The sequence below is a fragment of the Eptesicus fuscus genome, chromosome 12 (genome assembly GCF_027574615.1).
Source record: "Eptesicus fuscus isolate TK198812 chromosome 12, DD_ASM_mEF_20220401, whole genome shotgun sequence".
NCBI classification, from domain to species: Eukaryota; Metazoa; Chordata; class Mammalia; order Chiroptera; family Vespertilionidae; genus Eptesicus; species Eptesicus fuscus.
Window position 1 is genome coordinate 60,480,747 of NC_072484.1, and position 24,109 is coordinate 60,504,855.

At 37.9% G+C, this 24,109-nt stretch overlaps 1 protein-coding gene across 1 annotated transcript in view; it reads left to right on the forward strand.

The window, feature by feature from the left end:
* The window catches only part of PTPRM (protein tyrosine phosphatase receptor type M), a 650,464-nt gene that overhangs the window by 372,309 nt on the left and 254,046 nt on the right, over positions 1 to 24,109 (forward strand). The window contains exons 8-9 of the mRNA XM_008159881.3: positions 19,317 to 19,625; positions 22,337 to 22,446. Coding sequence (XP_008158103.2) covers positions 19,317 to 19,625; positions 22,337 to 22,446 — 419 coding nt within the window. The remainder of the gene's footprint in view (positions 1 to 19,316; positions 19,626 to 22,336; positions 22,447 to 24,109) is intronic.

A 24,109-nucleotide genomic window follows, 5' to 3' on the forward strand; every position in this document is an offset into this window, starting at 1 on the left:
TATGTTTTTTATTGATTTCCGAGACAGAGGAAGAGAGAGAGCGATATCGATGTGAGAGAGAAACTTTGATCAGTTGCCTACGACCTGAGCTTGAACCCGCAACCTGGGTATGTGCCCTGACTAGGAATCGAACCCGCAACCTTTTAGGTGTACAAGACAATGCTCCAACCACTGAGCCACCTGGCCAGGGCTGTAGTGCACATACTTACAGTAACAGGTTAGCATGCTGAACCTGGGGTGCTCTTATAGCTTGTCTCTTTTAATATAATAAATTTGGAAATATTATGTCTTTCAATACCATTACTGAAAACTTGTTCTGTGTGTGTGTCCTCTGTGTAGAACAGAGAGAATTCCAAAGTGAGTTCTTTATTCTCAAACAGTATGGAGAGTAGTACCAACCTTACGAATAATGTGAGGACAATATGAGATGACTCAAATGAAATTCTTAACACAGTAACTAGCATAAAGTTCCTCAATATATTATTGTCGAATGATGAATGAGATCCTTAAATCTAGATAAGACTCTATATGTTTTATATATAAAGTGATAAATTCTGTGCCATAACATTTTGCAACAGACTTTTTATCCTTAATCTTTGAATAAATCACCTGTAAACTACCCAGTCTTTTGTTCCTAAATTGCAACATTGAATACTTGCATTTTCTTTTTGTTTGTATCCTTTTACTTTTGATTCTTTCCTTGAAAAACAGTGGCCATTTCATCTGATCTTGGAGCAACTTAATCAAGCAATTAATATTTCTTTCTCTCTCTGAATTTTGTCATAAGTTTCAGGTTGTGTAGCCTGCTCAGTAGTAAACATTTTAGGTAGCACATGCTGATCACATTCTTAAATCTTCACCCACTTGAAGATAACTGATATAACCTACCAGAAATTAAGGCCGTAAATTTTCAGGTAGGGATTTCAGTGGTACTGCAATCAATACTTTGCAGATAGTGCTAACAGGTTTTTCTATGAAATATGTTGGCTTGTGGGTGGAAAAAATCAATGCCTGGGAATGAAAAACAGGTGTCAACTTTGATAGGAACATCATGCATTTGATGTTTGGAGGCCAGAGGGCTCTGTCAACAAACATAGCAGTAATTCTGTCAGATGCAATATGCGTGGAATTAATGAAAATGCCAGAAACAAGGCAGTCTGGTCAGCAAGCCAGTTCTGCAAAAAAATTCAGGGCAAAAAATGTCTTCCTCTTGCATCTGAAGTGAATGCATTATAGAAAGATAGTGTAGTTGAGGGGGGTGGAGGCACATTTGCAGTGCTGTAGGAAATGTAGGCAAAGGAGTAATAGGTGGCCTTGCCATCAAAGGGACTATACCAAGTGTGTGGCATAGAGGTGAAGATGCGGTGAGTGGTGTTAAGAGTGCTGTGAATTTGGAAGTTACAAATTAGCAGTCCTTTCCAGGCTAGTCAAGCTTGATAACATCTCTGAAATTCAGAATACGTTTAATTGTCACGTTAATCAGATTTGTGTTTGGTTTAGCAGGAGGGAAAAGGCTGGTTGGATAGAAGGAAGAAAGGAGCCTGCATGGTTGTGAAAATATACATTAGCTTTCTGCTTTTTCCCATCTGCAGTCAGCTTCTTGAGTGTCTAGCAGGTAGCCATATTTCTAATCGTACTAGTAATATTGTCCCAGTGTCAGCATTATTTTCAGTAGCCATTTAGTCAGGCCAGCCTTCCTCCCCACTTTGAAGTCTGAGAAACTGCAAGGTGATTCAAGTTAAACACTTAGCCAGAATTAGGGCCTTTGCTAGAGTTAGTTCTAGTAACATAATCCGTGGTTGAAAACATGTCTTTATAACATCTTGAAAAGGTTTTAATATTAATAAATAACTGAAACTACTTTTTTTTTTAGTTTATTTTTGCCAGAATTATTTAGAGAGAGCCTGATACATTTTATGATTTCATGCAACTCAGAAGTAATTACCAAATTCATAATTCTGTAAGTAGCAGATTTTTAATACCTACATTATTAGAACACACCAGATTTATTGTCTAGAAGCCAGCCTTTGAAGTTAATAAAATGCAGTTGTCAGTGTTGCAAATACCCGTTAAATCTTGTATATTATTTTGTGTGCATATAAACCATCATGAGGAAATGAAGCCTCATAAGAAGTTCTGGGAACTTTTAAGATTACTATATTTCTGTCCTCAGCAATTTGATACTTATTCAATTCTGCTTTCTTATTTAAATTAAAAGAGATTTAGTCTTAATTTTATATTTTCACAAAGTTTAAAGTATAATTTTTGAATCGTTCCTTCTATATTTTATGTATTTTCTAACACACACACACACACATATGCACACACACATTTACACACACACACACACACACACACACAGAATACTGCTTGGAACATAAGAATTTAAAAATAGTAGCTATCATCTTTTATGTTATTGTTTATAATGTGGTATTTGATACATGATTGGACCCATATTTATTCTTTTCCAGGACTGAAGGTTTTCAGAGCTAGCAGGCAATTGAGATGAGACTAACAAAGGTTTTGAGGCTTTGAGATTAATGAAAGGATCTTCCCATAGTGTGGATACCCATACTCTGGTCAAAAATCATAACTGAAGGCCTCAATTGAAAAAAAAAAAAACTTCTTGGCTATATTTCAAACTGTATATATTACAAACTGATAGAATACTAGGGTTAGTAATTTAAATCATTTGTATTCATAGCTCTTAGAGAAGTAAACATTTTTGAGATGAAACCTTTGGTGGGTAATTTCCCCTTAAGCCGAGAGTTGGATGCATATATTTTGGGTACCCCTTCCCAGCTTGACCACTCATTCCCCCCACATACAGCTTTCTCAGGCTCTGACACCTCTCTCATCTCCCCAACTCTATTCAACTTCCTTTTGCCCTTAGAGCCTTAACGAGTGATGATGTGGTGACTTAGCTACTCACTACTATCACTTCTTCTCACTTTGGCCTCATGAGTGACCTATTCCGAGCTTCCAGATTTCAGCAAAAACTCAGGGGAGTGTATTTCAGCTTGTGAAGAGTGAGCAGGTGCTGGCTGGCGTGCGTTCTCTGAATATGCACCATGTGTTTTGATGTATGGCAGCCAAGTGTGATTCTTGCGCTCCACATTCTCACCCAAATAGCATTCCCATTCAGAATTATTTTTGTACTTGGGTTATTCCCCAGGTCCAAAGCCAACGACTACTCCCTGTGTTGTTTACAGTTGCATTGGGCTAGCAGTGTGTATGCTATTAGTCAAAAATCAAGTCAACTAAAAGCTGGCTTGGGGTTGAAGGAATAAGCTATAGTTCAAGGTCGTTGGTAGTGGTAGGATTTAGAAGAAAAGAAGCATAGGCTTTTTGAAAACAATGATATGGATAATTTGTGTGGAGAAATACAGAAAGAATATGAGTCAGTCAGAAATTAAAAGGGTATTTCTTTTCATTTGTTTCCTTTTAATCTCAAGTTTCTCCATTTTCACATCTGTCATTTATTCGGTCTTGTTGCCAGATATTTAAAATGGTTAATACATAATTGCTTAGTGAAAGAGCTATTTCTGTTCATTCTGGGCCTGAATGCACTGAGCAGTTCAAAGTTTTTTTTTCACCAGTTGATCTGGAGAGTAGTGTTCATTTATCAGTTCTTGCATTTGAAAATTAATTTGCCAAAGTTGATTTCATTCTACATCCCTTGGTTCAGGTTGGTTACACATATCAGACTGTATTCATGTTGAAAAAATTAACTCTGCTATTTAGCCATGTAGCATTAATTGATAACATTTCTCTAGTATAGATTTATATGGCCACCAATGTTGTCACTGGTTCAGTGAAGTCCTGTCTTAAATTCTTGATTTAGCTAACATTGTTGGGGATAATGACTTAGAATTAATGCAGTTTGTCAGCAGCAATAGACTGCAGTGATAGCAAGAACATCCTGCTACATCTTCAGACTGATGTATGAAATAGCAGACCCATTTATTTTTGTAAAGCACTATAAACAAAACTAGTGGCGCCGAAACCGGTTTGGCTCAGTGGATAGAGCATCGGTCTGGGGACTGAAAGGTCCCAGGTTCGATTCCGGTCAAGGGCATGTACATTGGTTGCGGGCACATCCCCGGTGGGGGGTGTGCAGGAGACAGCTGGTCGATGTTTCTCTCTCATCGATGTTTCTAGCTCTCTATCCCTCTCCCTTCCTCTCTGTAAAAAATCAATAAAATATATTTTACAAAAAAAACAAAACAACACTAGTGGCCCAGGGCATGAAATTTGTGCAGGGGGGCGTCCCTCAGCCCTCCCTGCACTCTCTCCAATCTGGGACCCCTCGGGGGATGTCTGACTGCCCCCCCATGCCGGCCTGCTCACCAGCAGTCAGACATCCCTCTCGCAATCTGGGACCATTGGCTCCTAACCGCTCACCTGCCTGCCTGCTTGATCATCCCTAAACACTCTGCCTGACGGCCTGCTCGCCCCCTGCTGGCCTTCTCGCCCCCAACTGCCCCCCATGCTGGCCTGCTCACCCCCAACTGCCCCCCGCCAGCCTGCTTGCCCTCAACTGCCCCCCCCCGCCAGCCTGATCACCCCTAACTGCCCTCCCCTCCTGGCCTGATTGCCCCTAACTGCCTCTGCCTCGGCCCCGCCACCATGGCTTTGTCTGGAAGGACATCCAGAAGGTCTCCTGGTCTAATTAGCATATTATCCTTTTATTAGTATAGATAGAAGCCTGGTGCATGGGTGGGGGCCAGCTGGTCTGCCCTGAAGGGGGTCCTGGATCAGGATGGGGTCCCCTTGGGGGACCGGGCCGGCTTGGGCAAGGGGCTGGGGCAGTTTGCTGGCTGGCCATGCCCCCATCGGGCTGGGGGTCCCCACTGGGGGGTGTGGCCAGCCTGGCTGAGGGGCTGAGGGCCGTTTTCAGGCTGGTCACACCCCCATTGGGGTGAGGGTCCTTGCTGGGGGCGGGGTGGGCCTGGGCAAGGGGCTGAGGGTCGTTTGCAGGCTAGACACACCCCCATCAGGTGGGGGTCCCCACTGGGGGGCATGGCCAGCCTGGATGAGGGGCTGAGGGCCATTTTGAGACTGGCCACACCCCCACAAGGGTGAAGGTCCCCTCTGGGGGACATGGTCAGCCTGGGTGAGGAGCTGAGGGCCGTTTGGGGGGCGGGTTGCAGGCTGGCCAAGCCCCCCGCTTTGTCCAGAAGGACATCCGGAAGGTCTCCAGAAGGTCTCCCAGTTTAATTAGCATATTACTCTTTTATTAGTATAGATGTGTGCCTGTGGTTTCCTGGGAGGATGGAGCTGCTAAAATCTGAGAATATTTATACCATGGTTTATCATTTTACCAGTTGATTTTCATGGCAACTTTAAAAGCTTAAACAAAGAGAGTAAAGTATTGTTCAGATGTGAACCATGGATTGGCTAAAATGATGCCTTGAAAATCAGTTTACTCTTTTAAGCTATTCGGTGCTCTATAGTCACACACTTGACACTTATACCCACCAGACCTGAGGCCCTGAACCTAACTGTCCCCTATACCTGGGCTCCTGAGCATTAAAGAGAAAAAATCAACATGATATAGAAAAATGTTAGTTACATGCAAACAAGTGGTTAGAATAAGATGGAACTTGGAGACATTGTAGAAAATAGGTCTAGGCAAAGTACCAAAAATTAGGAGTCACCAGAGATTCGGAAATTACCGAAAAATCGGTACAGCGGTCTGGTAGGGTTAATAGGGTTTTGAATTTAATACCAGGTATAAGGCTTGGCTTGAGTTTGTCTGAATCAGAAAGCCCCTTTTGTGACCAGATTGACATGGCCAAGCATATTTGTCATTTCTAATACAGTGTGGTTATATTTCTGCATTATAAAATGTGTAAGCTACCTGGCCAGCATGGCTCAGTGGCTGAGCATCAACCTATGAACCAGGAGGAGAGGGTTAGAGTCTGGTCAGGGCACATGGCCAGGTTGTGGGCTCGATCCTCAGTATAGAGCCGGTCAATGATTCTCTCTCTCATCATTGATGTTTCTATTTCTCCCTCCCTCTCCCTTCCTCTCTGAAATCAATAAAACTATTTTTAAAAAACAAAATAAAATGTGTATACTGAAGTTCTGCATTATGTTTGTACAGCATTTAAACCCATGACCTCTTGTGAGGATCCCACCATCATACCATGTTCACTTCCAGTTGTGATTGGGATTCTGAACCTCTGCATTATAACTCTCTGGCTTGGGTTGAGGAGTAATTGTCAGCTAGTTACTTTTTGTTGACTTAGATATGTAACGTAGCACCTGGGGTACAATTGGGGCAAATTGTCACTGACATAAGGATGATGTGAAAAGTATAAGTCTGTAGCCTTTTATCTTTCGTTTAGCAGCAAGTCACATGTTTCCTTCATGCAGAAGAAAGAAAATCACAAGAACCCATGCTTGTCTCTCTTTAGAACTCTCTAGAATTAGCTTGTCATGAAATGTAAAACTAATGTGCAGTTGTAAAAACTGCTGCCAGCTTGCTCCTTACTGCTGCCTGATAGCTAAGTAGATTTGGAAATGAAAGGGGTTATTAGAAAGTGATTACTGAATAGCTAGGTATGTCATTTTAAACAAGCAGCTAAAATCTCTCTCGTAGACATGCAGGCTGTAGCCTTGTTTTGTATCATTCATATGTAAGACATGATTTTGATTGTGGAGGAGTAATCAAGCACTAGGAGTAATTTAAGAAAAAAAATATACTGGGTGATATTCTTTCATTCCTTATTAAAATACATTAGAATTTAAATGAAGCATTCTCTAAAATGTATAGCTATTAATATGTATCAAATATAAAAATTCAAACACCAGTTGGCTCTTGTGCAAAGCTGAAAATTCTTCACTTGACTAAAACTTATTTATCTTTTTTTAAAAATTCAAGGAAAATCTATTGTAAAATTACATATTGAAAATGGCATATCTATCAAAGAATGAATGGCTTAAAATTATAACTTTTAATATTACTGTCAGTTTCATATGGAAGGACAAATGCCTTGAAATATCTTTTTTTTAAAACCATAAAATCAAAGTAAAATTAAGTTCAACTAATGTGGTCTTTTTCATTATTCCTCTCTTCTTTTAAAATGCTTTTTCTTGAAATCACCATCTACACCAGAGGCTTGAACAGTCACATAAACTTCAAATCTTCCACCATGACCTTGAGCTGCAGATTCATTTTAAGTGGCATCCCGGTTTCCTTTTATGGATATTGCACAAGCACTTCAATCCAAGCTCTTCTTTCTTTGTGCTCTGTCTTGGCAAGACTGTCTTCATTATGTCACTTTTTCAGCCTTTTCTGCCCCTTGCCCCACCCCCACTGTCCCACTCCGACTATTTAACCAACCATATCCCATGATTTGTGTTTCTGAGATATTTCTCACGTTGCCATTTTCCTGGTACAGACTGAGTCTACCAATGCCAATACAGTCATCCTGTAAGAACTCCAGCCTTGACTTTCCTCCAGGCTTTCTCCCCTCCACTCTGCGGCTAACAGGCTGGTCACTGTATCTGCTTCACCAGCTCATCATATCTCTTCTCCCCGTAACTGGGCCACTTGAGCTCAGGTATAAGCATAACCCTACCCTGTCTCCAGGACCTTTACCGACCTCATGCAGGGGAGATTTGAAGAGGGGATGAGGCTCAGTACCTAGTCACTTTGCTTCTGGCTGCCTTATAGTTTTGTTTTACCCCAGGGATAGCTGATCACTGCATGAAATGGCAAGGGCATCTTGGGGGACTTGTGACCACACACACTGCTCATTTTTGTGGACAGTGGAGAAGAGGATATCTAGAACTTTTTCCAGGTGCTATGAAATCAGGAGACAAAAGTTCATTCAAAGGAGAAGTTCGGGGTAGTTGTTCATAAATAAATGTAATAGACTGTTCTCTAAGGGACATGAAGCAGATGACAGGCCTCCAGGAGTGTTGGAATAAATGGCTGTGAATCAGTACATCTTCAATAAATAATTGATCGATTTTCTGGCATCTAGGAATACAAAAAAAAAAAAAAATTCATGTTGCCTTTCCATTTTCTAAATAGAAAATTGAGCTTCCTCATAGTAAGCTAAGGCTTAATATTTGAAAGGGTTTGAAAAGTAACATAGCAAAGTCAGAAAGGTGGGAAAATTGAGTCAATCCCACTCAAAAACTACCTGTAAGGTATGACTGTAAGCCAGTGCTAATTTAGTAGCAAAATCTGGAGATAATTCAACAGTGAGGCAAATTACTCTTTTTTTGTTTAAGATTTTTCTAAATTTATCTTTATTGCTGAAATACTTTTTTTTCCCATTGGCCTCTTCCATGCCACACATGCCCCACTCCCAGGCCTTCACCACACTGTTGTCTGTGTCCATGGGTTATACATACTAGTATATGCATATAAACTCTTTGGTTAATCTCTCCCCACCCACCCACCCCCACCTTCCCTCTGAGATTCATCATTCTGTTCCATGCTTCTATGTCCCTGGTTCTATTTTGTTCATCAGTTTATTTTGTTCATTAGATTCCACATATGAGTGGGATCATGTGATACCTGTCTTTCTCTGACTGGTTTATTTTGTTTAGCATAATACTCGCCAGGTCCCTCTATGCTGTCTCAAAGGGTAAGAGATCCTTCTTTTTACTGCTGCATAGTATTCCATGGTGTAAATATACCACAAGTTTTTATCACTCTTGATAAAAAGATCAAGCTTTTTTTTTATTTTAAGTTAGAACTTTCGTTTCTTTTTTATCTTTTTAAAATAAAGGAAACTGTCCATTCCTTTTTGTGTCCTAATATTAAAATTCTCAGTGGGATGCAAGCAACATGCTATCTAACCTTCTAGAACTGTATTTTCTACCCTCCATTCTCCCAGCTTCCATAGAAGATATGAAGGATGGAAAATGTAGGAGTTTAAACAGAATCTTATCAATCATATGCAATTTTACATTGAGGAAAGCTCTTTCTAATACAAATTGTTGATGAAAACACAGAAGAATAATTTTAGCATAGTTGAGTGTGGCATTTTGTGATACCATTTGCCCAAACTCATAAATAACTTAAAACGGAAGACTAGGCCATCATAAAAAGATTGTAAATACCAAAAATAGGAGGCTCTAAACAGGTTTAAAAAATTTTAAATAAGATTTACCTGCTTAGTGTTAACTAGAGAGAATGGTTAGTATAGGTAAAAGTAAATTGTACTGTGGAGAACAGTATGGAGTTTCCTCAAAAAACTAAAAATGGAACTCCCATTTGACCCAGTGATTCCACTTCTAGGAATATATCCCAAGAAATTAGAAACACCAATCAGAAAGGATATATGCACTCCTATGTTCATAGCAGCACAATTTACCATAGCTAATATTTGGAAACAGCCTAAGTGCCCATCAGCAGATGAGTGGATTAAAAACTGTGGTACATCTACACAATGGAATACTACGCTGTGGTAAAAAATAAGGAATTCTTACCATTTGCAACAGCATGGATGGAACTGGAGAGCATTATGCTAAGCGAAATAAGCTAGTCAGAGAAAGATAAATATCTCATGATCTCACTCATTTATGGAATATAATGAATAACATAAACTGATGAACAAAAACAGATCTAGAAACAGAGAAGCATCGATCAGACCATCAAACCTCAGAGGGAAGGTAGGGGAGGGTGGGGGTAAGGGGGAGAGATCAACCAAAGGACTTGTATGCATGTATATAAGCATAACCAATGGACACAGACACCAGGGGGTTGAGGGCATGGGTAAGGGGAGTGAGGGGGGCAATAGAGCAATAAAGACACATATGTAATACCTTAATCAATAAAGAAAAAAAAACATAAATTGTATTTGATTTGCTCTTCTCCAACACTAATCACCTGACTTCTGTAATGAAGAGTGAATGGTTTGGGTAAACTATTGCTCTGGGTAAAATCTCAGATCCAAACTTCTAAGGCTTTCTGTGGGCATCACAGCTTTATGAGGGTTAGAAAAGGTCAAAACCCATTCCAGTCCAATTTCTGACACTATTTTTTAGGGTTGCCATCTTAAATTTTCTTTTGTTTTTAATCTTTTTAATTGATTAAGGTATTACATATGTGTTCTTATCTCCCCATTGCCTCCCCCCACTCATGCCTTCACCCCCCTGGTGTCTGTGTCCATTGGTTAGGCTTATATGCATGCATACAAGTCCTTTGGTTGATCTCTGCCCCTTACCCCCACCCTCCCCTGTCTTCCCTCTGAGGTTTGATGGTGTGATCGATGCTTCTCTGCTATTTCTGACACTTCTGAAGTACTCTTTGGAAATTATTTTGCCTCCTCCTATTTTATATGGTTTGAAATAAATACCAAGGAAGTCTTTTACTGCAGACTTATTTTTATGTCATACAACAGTTTTCATGTAAAGTTCATCTATAGGATGAATTGCAGTTTGTTCATCCCAGTGCATCGAAACAATTGAAGATTCTAATTTTGCTCTATAGCAGCAGTGTTCCTTCTACAGCGATGACCTTTACACTTCGGAAATGTCACCAAGGAGCTCACGCAAAAATGGACCATTTCCGTGGTTAGTGGAAGCCACATATATACTGTGACTCCTTTAAAGTGATAAAGTAAAACCGATGCAAGTCACAGCACAGAATGCTGGTAAATACTGGAGAAAAGGAGATGTTTTCAGAATTGACTTATGAGAAGAGAGGAACTGAGCTAGACAGAGGATATTTATTATTTTGTGTTAGTATCCTTTTATTAAATGTGTTGATTAGCAGATGTAGACATCTTCTAAAGCATTTCTATTAGACCTGGTGTCTGTATTCAATGAACTTGATTGTTACAGAATGCAATAAATCATATAGAAACACAATCAGTATATGAACATTAGGGTTTTGACCAAGTGGGTCTATAAAAGTCTCTCTGAGTTTTTATTTTAACTAAAAAGAAACAGTCAGAGATTGATTTTGATGCAATATTAAAAGAAATTAAAAGCTACTTTTTGGCAGGTGAAAGGTGACTATTGCTACATGTGTATGGGTCAGTGAGAGCAGCAATAATTTGGGAGGGAGAGTGTATATGGGATACAGCAGATAGATTTGCCCAACTAGTGCAGAAAGTAAGAATGGTATGTGATCTGTTTGATAGTTTTGATGGAAATATTTTTTATTTGGTTTGTGTGATAAAGGGGCAACCATTAAAAATCCTTAGGTTCAGATGAATGCCACATAGGAAAGGCATTCTGGCTACAGCATGAGGGAATGATAAGATCAGGGAGGAGTACCTAGATTTGAAAACTTTGTGAAAATGCAATTCAAGTATTTTATGTGTGTTTGAATATTGAAGTCTGGTAAATTAGTGAATGGCATTAGATTGCTGAAAAAGAATATCCCTCAACCTCTGTCAACATGCCTACCTCACAGTACATTTACTTCTGAACTGGTTTATCCTAAGTTTTTGTTCATTAAAAATGTCTTCTCTAAGAACTTTTAGTTTGTGTAATGTGTATGTGTGTATATGTGTGTGTGTTTATATATATACATATATGTATATGTTTATGGATGCATGTATATAGTACACACACATATATATATATACATATATATATATAATTATCATATTCAAGACCTATTTGTTTTGAAGTGGAGAGTATTTCATGGTAAATGACGTGTATGCTATGGTTCATGTATTAATGGCATTGTATACACTAGTTAAATGATCTGTCTGACCTATCTATAAATCTAAACAAGATCTATGTTTCAGCATGGCTAATGTTGAATGAAACCTCAAGTTGCAAGAAATGGTAGCAATTACCTAAATTTTTAACCATCCCAGATATATGTAATAAAAGTACAAAGACATGTCTGGGAATGATACATGATAACCTTGGGATAGCCTGCAGAAAGGTGGAAAGGATTTACATCAGCAATATTTTATTTCTTTAATAAAAAGTGATCTGAAGCAAAACACAGAATGTTAACATTTGATATTAGTACGTACAACAGTGATTGATTTTGTACTTTTCAATGTATTTTAAAGTTTTATTACTTAAAATTTCAGAAACCTTAAATTAAAACCAAAAAAAAAGGATACTTCATGTTCTGCAGAATAATATCTTTCAACCATTGCGGGATCCTAGCCTTACTTTGTACAGTTAATCAATTCAGGCAGAATACAATGTGACAAATGTTACTACCATTGGGTACTTTATCAATGCTCATATTTCTTTATTTCAGATGATACCAATAGTAACATTTTTACTGCCTCTTTTTTTCCAACTGCCATTCAACAAACTCTTTAGTAAGAACATTAAAGTAGAAAATTCTTTTTAAAAGTTATCCTGAAAGACTTGCTGAAATTAGGCACCTTGGTGAATCCCCTGAAACCAGAAATGTATTCCTTTACTTTATTTTTTAAGTGGACAAACTGAACTAAGCACAGTGTTTGTCTGTACACACTGCTCCTTCAGGGTCTCCCAGCACCACTGGAGACCCCTTCCTCCAGGGCATCACTGGTCACTCAGGTGTAGAGTGTGTGCATCCTGAGACTCTTGCCTGAGAGGGTCTGCATTCTCACCATAGTGTGTGTCTTAGTCATTTTGTTATGTAAGGTAATCCTTTACATTTCCCATAAAATGTGAATGGGAATTCCAGCTTTCTACTGTGATCAAAATTTAAACGATCAATATAATTCATATGTGGATAGTCCATTTCCCAGCAACAGGGGTAGTAGGTTACTTATCTTTCTGATTTAGAAAAAAATCAAACCAGCACTTGGAACACATGAAAGATATTGCGAAGAATATGTCCATCTTAAATCAAGAAATAAAGTAGAATGTTTGATTTTCTATAAGGCTTGGCATTGCTGCACTTTCATTCACTTAATAAAACTTTTTTTTCATATTTTAAAGTAGTATTAGTTTTGAAATTCAATTTGTTGTTTAGGAATAAGTTATTCATTGATGTAAGGTTGGGTGATACAGTTAAGACTTTTCAAGTACATTTATTGATTCTAATTATGATACAATAGTTATGTAAAAACTATTCATGTAATATCTGTAAAAATATTTTTGTGGGAGGGACTATTCGAATTCATATAATTACTGTAGATGCCTTTAGAGTAGCATGTGGAATCTCAGAGGGAAGGTGGAGAGGGTAGGTGGGAGGGAAGAAATCAACCAAAGAACTTGTATGCATATATGCACAACCCATGGACACAGACAATCGGGTGGTGAAGGCCTGGGGTGGGTGTCAGGGGTGGGCTAGAAGAGGTCGATAGGGGGAAGAAGGGACATATGTAATACTTTCAACAATAAAGATTTAAAGAAAAAGAATTGGTATATTTCAGAATGTTCAACTTTTCTGACAAAGGGCACTTTTTAAAACCTGGAAAACATTGACTAATAAACCAGAACCTCAGCTATTTCGCTTAAAAAAGGTGCCATCATGTACCTGGAATTTAATTTAATTCCTTGCTGCTTAGGAATATTGAATGATTGGATAGGCCGCTATAATATTTTGTTAATCAGGTATTTGCTTTGATTTAATTGAACAGTAAAGAAACTAAAACTATCATTTTATTATTTTGTCACCTTCTTTTGTGTAACTGGTAAGTCAGAAATACAGTAGCTGCAGGTGTCAAAGGGGATTCACCATGCCAATCTGCTGGTTATTCCTTTTATTGTAATAGACTTCCAGATAATTCATGAAGAAGGACAAAAGAGAAACCTGTTAGTGGGAACCTTGGTTGCAATCTGTGTTTTTTATTATTAATGACAGGATCCTAAAATTACACCCAAATATCTCTCACAAGTTCTGAATTGAGTTTCAAAAAAAGCACTCAAGTAGTAATAGAAGGTAAAAGTGCAGGGTTCCGGAGAAATGAGCTGTGAATTGAACTTGCAATGGAAATTGATCCTATCTGTCAGTTTCTCCCCTGATTTATAGAAAAAACAGGAGTGAATGTAGAAGGAGCCAGGATCACTGATTAAATAGGATGCTACAGTGCTGGAGGCTAGGACCTGGCGTGCTGGTTCCCTGGGGTCAGGGTTGCAACTGTCAGATTTCTGTGCTTGAAACCTGACTCAAACTCACAGAAATAGAACAGAATGAAAAATGCTGCTGGCCAGTAGGGGAATCGGTAAGAAGTTCCTGACTAAGCTGAGGCATGACAGCCATTGTTCTCCTTCGAGAGGATGTTCTAGTCTCTTATCCTAGCCAGTGGTCCCAGGTTAGGCCGCATTCTCCATGCTAGTGGGGCCTGTCACTATGCCCATTCCAGTGTTGGCCAAGGATGCAAGTGTGAAGAGACACGTCCTTGGAATAGACTCACATCCTTTTAACATCTTTAGGATTGTGAGGAAAGAGAAGCAAATATTCTACAAGTAGTGGCCCTATGAATATAATTTATTATCCTTTTATCTAACTCTAAGAGACTTACTTTGCACGCATAGAATGGTAGTAATAGTATGCCAAGGTTTTTTTGGCAGTGTGTACCCTACTCCCTAAAATGCAGCATGAGTTGTAGCCAGCCAACTGAAATTACCCATTTCTGATTATGAAGTTGCCATTCATTCCCTACAATAGGGATATATTCCTACAACGATGCCCCTCAAGTCTTCAGTGATCATCAGTCTAAGTCACTAGAGTAAATGGTCCCTGTGGAATGCCGCATTCACATTTAGCAGTACACTAATAGAAATGGTTCCGACAGAAGGTACAGGTATTATAAAACACTAACTTAAGATGTAACCATTGTAAACCATTGCTGGATCAGAGCTCAGTTTTGTAGAATGGCAGAAGAAAAGATTTAAAAAGAGAAGCAATGAAATCAGGCAGTTTGCTAAGGATGAGTTGAAAGGATTGTCAAATTCCCTTAGTCATTGAACTTAGCCTATCAATGCTATCACCGAAGGAGGATGTTATCGCAGGTACTTGGCAGCGCAGTTTAAGTTCCCAGATGCCATTTTCCCAACTCATTTAATTCTAGCCTTTGGGCCCTGACAATAAAAATGACAGCTCTTCATCTAATGTGGGCTATTATCCACGTGGTGGTATTGCATCAACTTCTCTCTTAAGCTTTGGACTAATGGGAGGAGTGTTTAAGAATCTGAGTTTATTTTTGTGTATGGTGTGAGTGGGTCATCTAGTTTCATTTTTCTTGCATGTATCTGACCAATTTTCCCAGCACCATTTATTAAACTGATGAACAAAAATAGATCCAGAGACAAAGAAACACTGAACAGACCGTCCAACCTCAGAGGGAAGACAAGGGAGTGGGGAGGGGGGTAAGAGATCATCCAAAGGACTTGTATGCATGCATATTAGCATAACCAATGGACATGGACACTGGGGTGGTGGGGGCTTGTCCTGGGGAGTAGGAATGGCAAGGGGGGTTGATTGGGGAAGAAGGAGACATATGTAATACTTTAAACAATAAAAAAGTAAATGGTAGAATATAGTAATGAATGTAAAAAAAAAAAAGAAGAAGAAGAAGAAGAATCTGAGTCAAAGTAGTATTTATCCCTTCCCTTGTTTATATGATTGGATCCTGCCATGTTGATATTGACCTGTTTGGCGATGCAACAGAACTGTACTATAGGCAAAGGCCCATGAAGGGCACAGTGGAAATATTAGGTTTGGAAAAGCTTTGGTAAAATCATTTATTTTGGTTAACTGAGCATTTAAAGATGCAGGCTTGTGAGCACAAGCCTCTTTTCATCAGATCTGTAAATGAACACTCATGATAGTAGGGACCCTGGAGCCTTGATCACAGAGAGGGTTATTTTGTGCTAGGTTTAGCTATTATACTTGGCAAATTTATGGGAAGTTTCTTTCATAATTTTACCATGATCTAATCCCAAGAGGTAATAACAGAAAGGAAGAGAGTATGGTTTAAAATAAAAAACAACAACCAGTAGACAGATAGAACCTTTGGTTTTTTTAAATCCTAGTATTTAATTCATGTGTGTATTCTCTTGGCTAAGGAATACTGAAATGATACAGGCTTATTTATACAGTGGAAAGTAGTTTTCTATTGAAATTAAGTTAGAACTGCATTGCTTGTTTAAATTGATATTTGAAGCACTTAGTCATTTTATTAGTCAGTAAAATTGATGAAAACCTTGGGAAAATGCTTAAGAACAGTCCTCGAGGAGACTGTGATTAATAAGGAAAGAGGCAAAGAGATGCATGTTAATCTGTTTATGTATATGGGATCTAGAGCTTATTAAAATTTTTTTATAAACATCCAACTAATGAAGCATTATATAAAATTAGACATTTCCTTTACACTGTGAAAAGTCTCTGGACTGAAAAAAAAAAACCTTCAAGGTTATTTCTGAATAGCTTACTTATGATATTTTCCCTATCACTAGTAACTTAAGTATAAAAAATGAATTTTGTAATAAGGAATATTCCGTGAGAATACCACTCCAGTTTCTCTGGGGCTGTTTTCATCTCCCTTGGCCTTGGTTTCTCAAGTTATTACAGGATGGTGTAGCATGAACAATCATTATTAACTTCATTTTGTGGTTTTAGCAGATACTTGGCTGATGAATCCCAACTAGCACATATAAAACCAAAACATTATTTCACTTAGAATGTTTTCATTTGTTGGAGGTTGCAAGGAAAGGGGGTGGTTCAAAGTTCTCTCTAGGTTCTAAATGATGAGATAACAAGGAATGTATACGGAAATCAGTAATTGTCCAGGCAAATTTCCAGTGGCTGCAAAGATAGGGAGGTTGTCTGGGAAAGCTGAGCTAGGGCTAGACAAGTCCTGGGAGCCCTCTTCTCTGGAATTAGGAAAAGGGAGAAGGATTCTTTTCAGCATTTATCCCAAGATTAAATACATGGGGTATGTACTGTATTTTATATTCTTTGGTCATGTTTTAGGTATCTTTACCATCATAATTTCTTACTATCTTCTTCATTTTTTGGTAGAAACTCTGCAGTAGAGTCGAAGCAGCATCTGTTTAGGTGTCAGATATGAATTCAGGTGCTAACATCAAATCTTGATCCTGGTCAAACTATTGAACTGACATTGCCATGATTTTTTTTTTTTTTTTTTTTTTTTTTTTAAATATTTTATTGATTTTTTACAGAGAGGAAGGGAGAGGGATAGAGAGCTAGAAACATCGATGAGAGAGAATCATCGACCAGCCGCCCCCTGCACACCCCCCACCAGGGATGTGCCCGCAGCCAATGCACATGCCCCTGACCAGAATCGAACCTGGGACCCCTCAGTCCGCAGACCGACGCTCTATCCACTGAGCCAAACCGGTTTCGGCACCATGATTTTTTTTTTAAATCTGTGTATTGGGGGAAATAGTACTTAGTCCATAGGATTGCTTTGAGGAACATAGAATATATATAAAGGAACTTACTTCATAAGAGCACACACAGTAAATGGTAGTGATTATTTCTCAAGTTTTCATGCTTATTTAATATTAGAGGCCCAGTGCATGAAATTCAGGAATGGGGTGGGGGAAAGGGGGAAAAGAGTGTAACCTCAGCCCGGCCTGCACCCTCTTGCAAACAGGGACTCCTCAGGGGATGTTCAACTGCTGGTTTAGGCCCGATCCCACAGGAATCACTGCGGGATCGAGCCTAAATCTGCAGTCAGACATCCCTCTCACAATCTGGGACCGCTGGCTCCTCACTGTTGGCCTGCCTGCCTGATCACCCCTAACCACTCACCTACCTGCCTGATCATCCCTAACCACTCGCCTGCCTGCGTGGTAGCCCCTAACTGCTCACCTGCCTGCCTGATCGCCCCTAACCACCCTGCCGGCCTGCCTGATCGCCCCTAACTGCCTTTGCCTCGGCCCTCGCCGCTGGGCTTCATCCAGATGGACATCCGGAATGGCGTCTGGAAGGTCGTTCGGCTGTCTGGTCTAATTAGCATAGTACGCTTTTATTATTATAGATTCCTTACCTGTTGTAGATCACTTTAAATTCATATATGATGACCACAATTCAGGAAAAGAAAAATCAAAATAAATGGATCAAATGTATTTATGAATATACCAAAGCACCTCATTTTAGATTAGGTTCTTCCCAAAACCATAAAAAGTAAATGTTTTTAGAAAAATCTATAGTGTATGGCACTCAATAAATATTATGTGTTTAGTATTATTCTATCTTCATTTCACAAACAAGTTTAAGCTTTCTCTGTATATATTCTTTCTTTAAACCCATTCAAAATGCTTATATTCCCTGCATGTCATTTAGATTTCTAAGCTTGAAATTCTGTGTCTGGAACTCAGACCAAGGAATAATGCTAAGACTTTGTGAGGGATGGGAAAGAAATACTTCAGTATTGACTGCATGAACTGCATACAAATCAAAACTCAAGAGACCTGGAGTTCTGCTCAGAAGTTTATGCTCTTTTATCATTATATTATTTAGTGGTGAATTCTCAAGCATTTACTCTTATGTTTTCCAACTATATAATTATAAATTAATTTTTAAAAGTATATGTATATATAACATATATATCTTCACATTCAGATTGGATTTTTTTCCATTTATATATGGGATATAAAACTGAAAGTAACAAATAACAAATATGGAAAAGAAACAAACAAAAATGTATAGACACAGATAACAGTATGGTGGTTATCAGAGGGGAGTGGGAAGTAGTAAAAAGGATAAAAAGGGTCAAATATATGGTGATGAAAACAAGATTTGATTTTGGGTAGTGGTACACAATGTAATGTACAGATGATATAGAATTATACACTTGAAAGCTATATAATTTTATTAACCAATGTCACCCCAATAAATTTAATTTTTAAAAAAGATTGATTTCTTGTATCAGAGTCCCAGAGGAAAAGAGGCTTACATAAAAGCATTTTATTTATCTCTAATGAAAAATTTGGAAGTAGGCAGCTCAAAGCTGGTAATGGTAACTCAGTGATTATCAGGAACTGTAGCTCATTTTTCACCATTGCTTTGAATTCTTAATGTATAGTAAGAGCCTCATGTTTCATCATAGCTGCATGAGCAACAATTACCCTGTCCTCAGTCCAGCTAATAGGAAGGAGGACAGAACACAGATGGTGAGCCCCTTCTTTATAAACACCCTCCCAGAAACTCTTCTTAACTTCTCAACTTTCCATCCTTCACCAGAATCCAGGCACATGGCCACATCTGCAGAAGCTGGAAATGTTACTTAGGCTTTAGTCTGAATGGCCTTATACCCTGATAAGATTGAAGGGTTTTATTATTCCAGAAGAGGAGACCAGATACTGGGGACAAGTATGACTATCTGTGACATCTGGGCTTCACCAGATCTTTTAAAATTCATTTCTCTTACATTTTATTTTTCCTTATTTTCTTTTCTAAATAGATCCCATGCGAGGCCCAAGAAAACTGGAAGTGGTAGAAGTCAAATCTCGACAAATCACTATCCGCTGGGAGCCATTTGGATATAATGTGACTCGTTGCCATAGTTACAATCTCACAGTCCACTACTGTTACCAAGTAGGAGGACAAGAACAGGTGCGAGAAGAAGTAAGCTGGGACACAGATAATTCACACCCTCAACATACGATCACTAACCTCTCACCATATACCAATGTTAGTGTGAAACTCATCCTCATGAATCCGGAAGGAAGGAAGGAAAGTCAAGAACTCATAGTACAGACGGATGAAGATCGTAAGTACTTTTAAATATGTTGATTTGAAATCTATATCCTCTCAAGAAAGCAGCTTCTGTTTCTTTTAAATTGAGATCTTTATAGTGAAAATAGAAGGAAGAACTATTTAGTGTGTTGAATAATAAAATATAAACATGTCTATACTTCTATGTACTTAAGCACTGATTAAAAAGGGTACAGGGAATAAAAAAGTAGAAGTGTACTTTAATTCTTTATGAGTCAGATAGTCACATTTCTATGTAAAATAATTCTATATTGCTTTTCATTCAAGGTTTATTATCATGTTGAACTAAAGAGTTATTTTGGGTACTATTACTTATATGAAATGCTTATTTAAATATATTTAAAAGGCATCCTGAAACACTTTTCATAGTTCAGATAAAAATTTAGCCCAAAAGAGAGGCTGCCCTTGCTTTTTGGTGTAGTGCTGAGAAATTACCTCATTAGGTTTTTGGTCATGAAATAGATCATATTTTCCCATAGGAACAATGTTGTAATTGGATATTACCTTAATAAACAAGAATTTAACTAATATACTATGCACATTACCAGAAACTCATCAATAAAGTGAATATACAATTAATCTCTAAAATAATTTAAAATAGTAAAATTATACCTTGAATCTCATAGCATGGATATAAATGTGCTTTTATACTGATTATATAAGGGACTCTCATATACAATCACGTGTTCATACAGCACATAAAATACAGTGGTAGTATGTCGTATATTTGACCTAGAGTTAATTTGTCAGGCATGAGAATTAAGTTTCAAAAGAACTTGGAAAGCTCATTAAATGAATATACTTACTTATTCCTGGGGAAAAATACATGTTTACTTTTTTGTTTCTTCATGTAGCTGATTATGATCTTGATCATTAATTATAACAAATTAAATATTTATGACACTTTATTATTTCATGTAAAGAGCTAAAAAGGTGCTTTAAGTATTTATTGCCTATACAATACCATGCATATTGCTAAAGAAGAAAAACGTGGAAATGAGGCATTCACCCACATCCTTCTCTTTTATTTTATATCCCCATAAAGTTCTTCTATACTTAAAATAGTTGGTTGCTGTCAAATAGTTGTTTTATTACAATTATTAGTGGTCCGGTGCATGAAATTCATGCACTCGGGTGGGAGGAGGTCCCTCAGCCTGGCCTGCCCCTTTCGCAGTCCAGGAGCCCTCGGGAGATGTCCAACTGACAGCTTAGGCCCGCTCCCCGCAGGCCTAAGCCAGCAGTTGGACATCCTTAGTGCTGTCGCAGAGGCAGGAAAGGATCCCGCCACTGCTGCTGCACTTGCCAACTGTGAGCCTGGCTTCTGGCTGAGCAGCGCTGCCCTATGGGAACACACTGACCACCAGGGGGCAGCTCCTACATTGAGCATCTGCCCCCTGGTGGTCAGTGTGCATTATAGCGACCAGTCGTTCCTCAGTTCAGTCGATTTGCATATTTTCCTTTTATTATATAGGATTTTTGTTAAGAGTATTAGTTTATAGCAGTCAGTCAGGGCTGAGACTGGAAGTCGTATTTCTATTTCTCCAAGTCTTCCTCATCTCCCATGAAATAAGAATGAAGGTGTCAGCATTGTCAACAGGTCATCTCTTGACCCTTTCTCCCCTGCATTTCAGTGTTTAATTTGGTCCTGACTCCTGTTGTTTCTACTTCCATGATATTAGATTGCTCTTGTCTCTCACCTTCCACAACCTATATTCAGATCCTCATTATTTTGTACTGAAATTTATGTAATAATTTCTGCCCTTTTTTTGTGATCCCAGCTTTTTCCCATTCTAATACCACCCTACTCACTCACTAAACTCATCTTTGAAATATATTTGCATCTTGTTTCTCTCTACACAAGAACTTTCAATGACTCTCTTTATCCAAGTCTTGACTTTCAAGGTCTTCTGTATTCTTGACTTTTGCTCTAGAACTACTGACTTTATCACTGCAGTTCATTCTGAAAAAAATGTCCCCTCAGCATTGGTCCTTTATGCCACACTTTTTATTCTGGGCTCTTCCTCATCTCCCGTTGTCATCCACCACCTGCCTTTCTACATGGCTGCCTCTCAATTCCATCTCCTCTTCTACCCAGTTCTCCACAAGTTTCAGGGCCTTCATAAAGCTATCAACATTTTCAATCATTTTTGTATTTTATTGTGTGAATATGAAATAATTAAACTATTTGGTTTATCTCAATTTTATTGGTTTTGTTTTAAATTGCTGCTATGTTGACATCCTAGTATATGTCTCCTGGTACTATGTACAAAAATATTACTAGGGAATATACCTGGAGTTTGAATTATTAATGTTGTATGATAGCTGCCTCCTTAAATTTACTTAAATACTACCATTATTTTCTATAATGGCTATACCAGTCTATACTCTTACAAGCAATGTGTGGGAATTCTGATTTCTCCATGGACGCCTTAATTTATTTTTGAAGAATGAAAAAGCTCATATGGAAGATGATTATTGAGTTTCATCTAATTGATTCAAACTTTAAAGAAAAAATGAGGGAATGTTTTTCTTTATAACGACAGTATAGTCAAAATGGTTTTGAATTTTAGATTTTTTTTAATTCAGTGTGTCTATGGATTATTAAAATATTGCGCCTCAATAGAGAGTTTACTACCTATCAAGTCTAGAAAACTCTTTCTTTTTTTGGTTTGCTGCTTAAACATTTATTGGTTTTCCCCCTTACAGTGCCAGGTGCTGTTCCTACTGAATCCATTCAAGGAAGTACCTTTGAAGAGAAGATATTTCTTCAATGGCGAGAACCAATTCAAACATATGGTGTCATCACTTTATATGAGGTAGTGTATACATATTTTAGTAATTTAATTTTTATTATAATATCTATGATAGCTAGGCTGTCATAGAAATGCATAATGGCATCATGTTTTGAAGAAGTTTAAGTCTTTGAATAGTTATAGTGGTTACTGTATAAAAGCAAAAAATTAAAAATGAGTTTTTGAATTATATGTATTTTAAGGTGCATATTTATAATGATTTGAATGTTTCCAGATTATATAATATAATAAAAATATATGATAACATATTTTTGAATCAACTTTATTAAAAACAGTAAGTATTTTGAAGTATACATTGATTAACAAGTACCCACAGAATCCTATTCTTACTGACTATAAAATATTTTACTACTGAATCACAGAAGAATGCTGATTATCCAATTAGCAAAATCAATGGATGTTGTCTCAGAAGTAATAATAGAAGAATGTCTTTTGGCTTTTTTAGTATTAGCAAAACATACATTAAAACTTCTGTGACATGGTTTTGTCTACTGAGGCATATCAAATGGTTGAATAATAGGTAACAGAAGAATTTGATGAATTGTTCAAGGAAGAAAATAATAGCAATAACGGGGTGACAGTCGTCATCAATCTATATGAGCATCATTTTACGATGCCTTTTGTCATAGAAACAAGCAGGTGCATTTTTGAAGCAAGCATTTATTTGAATGCAAATTCAACAAAATTATATGTTGTTCAGCTTCTGAAAATTGCGACAGTTCCTCCTACAGCATCTCTGCTTGAATACCTTTCAGAACTACTGACAAAAGCCTGAGCAGAAGAGCTGTCAGACAGTAATCACTGCTGAACCCATTTCCTGACCCAAATAGCCTCACATTGATGTTTCCTTATAACTTTTGAAATTTGGTATTGAAATGCAAAAAAAAAAAAATCATTGTTAGTAGAAAGCTAAATAAAGTAAGATAAGAGATAAAAGAAAATGGCTATCATGTTAAGTTATTGATGCTTTTTATTGGCTGCTTCATTGTAAATGAATCAGGTATCATGAAAATCATGGCTAGATCCAAAGAACTAAGGTTTATAATTAAATCAAACAAGTTCATATTTTAGTTCTCAGTTAACAGAATCTTTTAGTTAATACTTTTGTCCATGACCATTTTCAAGTCTCAGTTTTGGGGATTCTTGCAATCAAGAATAGTTGATTTTTTATTTTTATTTTTTGCCAGGAATGATATAGAAAGTTAGGCTTTAAAATCAACTAAAGTTCTAAGAAATAACTCCACCTGTCCTATGTTGTTATCTAGATGGACTGATCTCAGTGGACATATATCTTTGTGTAATAAAGTAACTTTAATGTGGAAACAATAGAAATAATAATTCAAAAGAAGAACCCATTAATCTCCCTGATTTTAGCAGCTAGGATCTCCCAGTTGAACACTGATCTAAATGCTACTACAATGGTGATATGTGAATGTGTCATAAATCACAGTTTTAAAAATCAGATGTTGGCAAGTAAAGCAGGTTGGTTCATTTTTGTGGATACCAAAGAGAAAATGTCAAATGTGTGAACCAGGCTTAAGCAATCCTATATAATAAAAGCCTAGGTGGCGTCGTGTGACGCCCTCGTGTGACATCGTCACAAGATGGCCACCACAAGATGGCCTGCAGGGGAGGGCAGCTGGGGACAACCAGGCCTGCAGGGGAG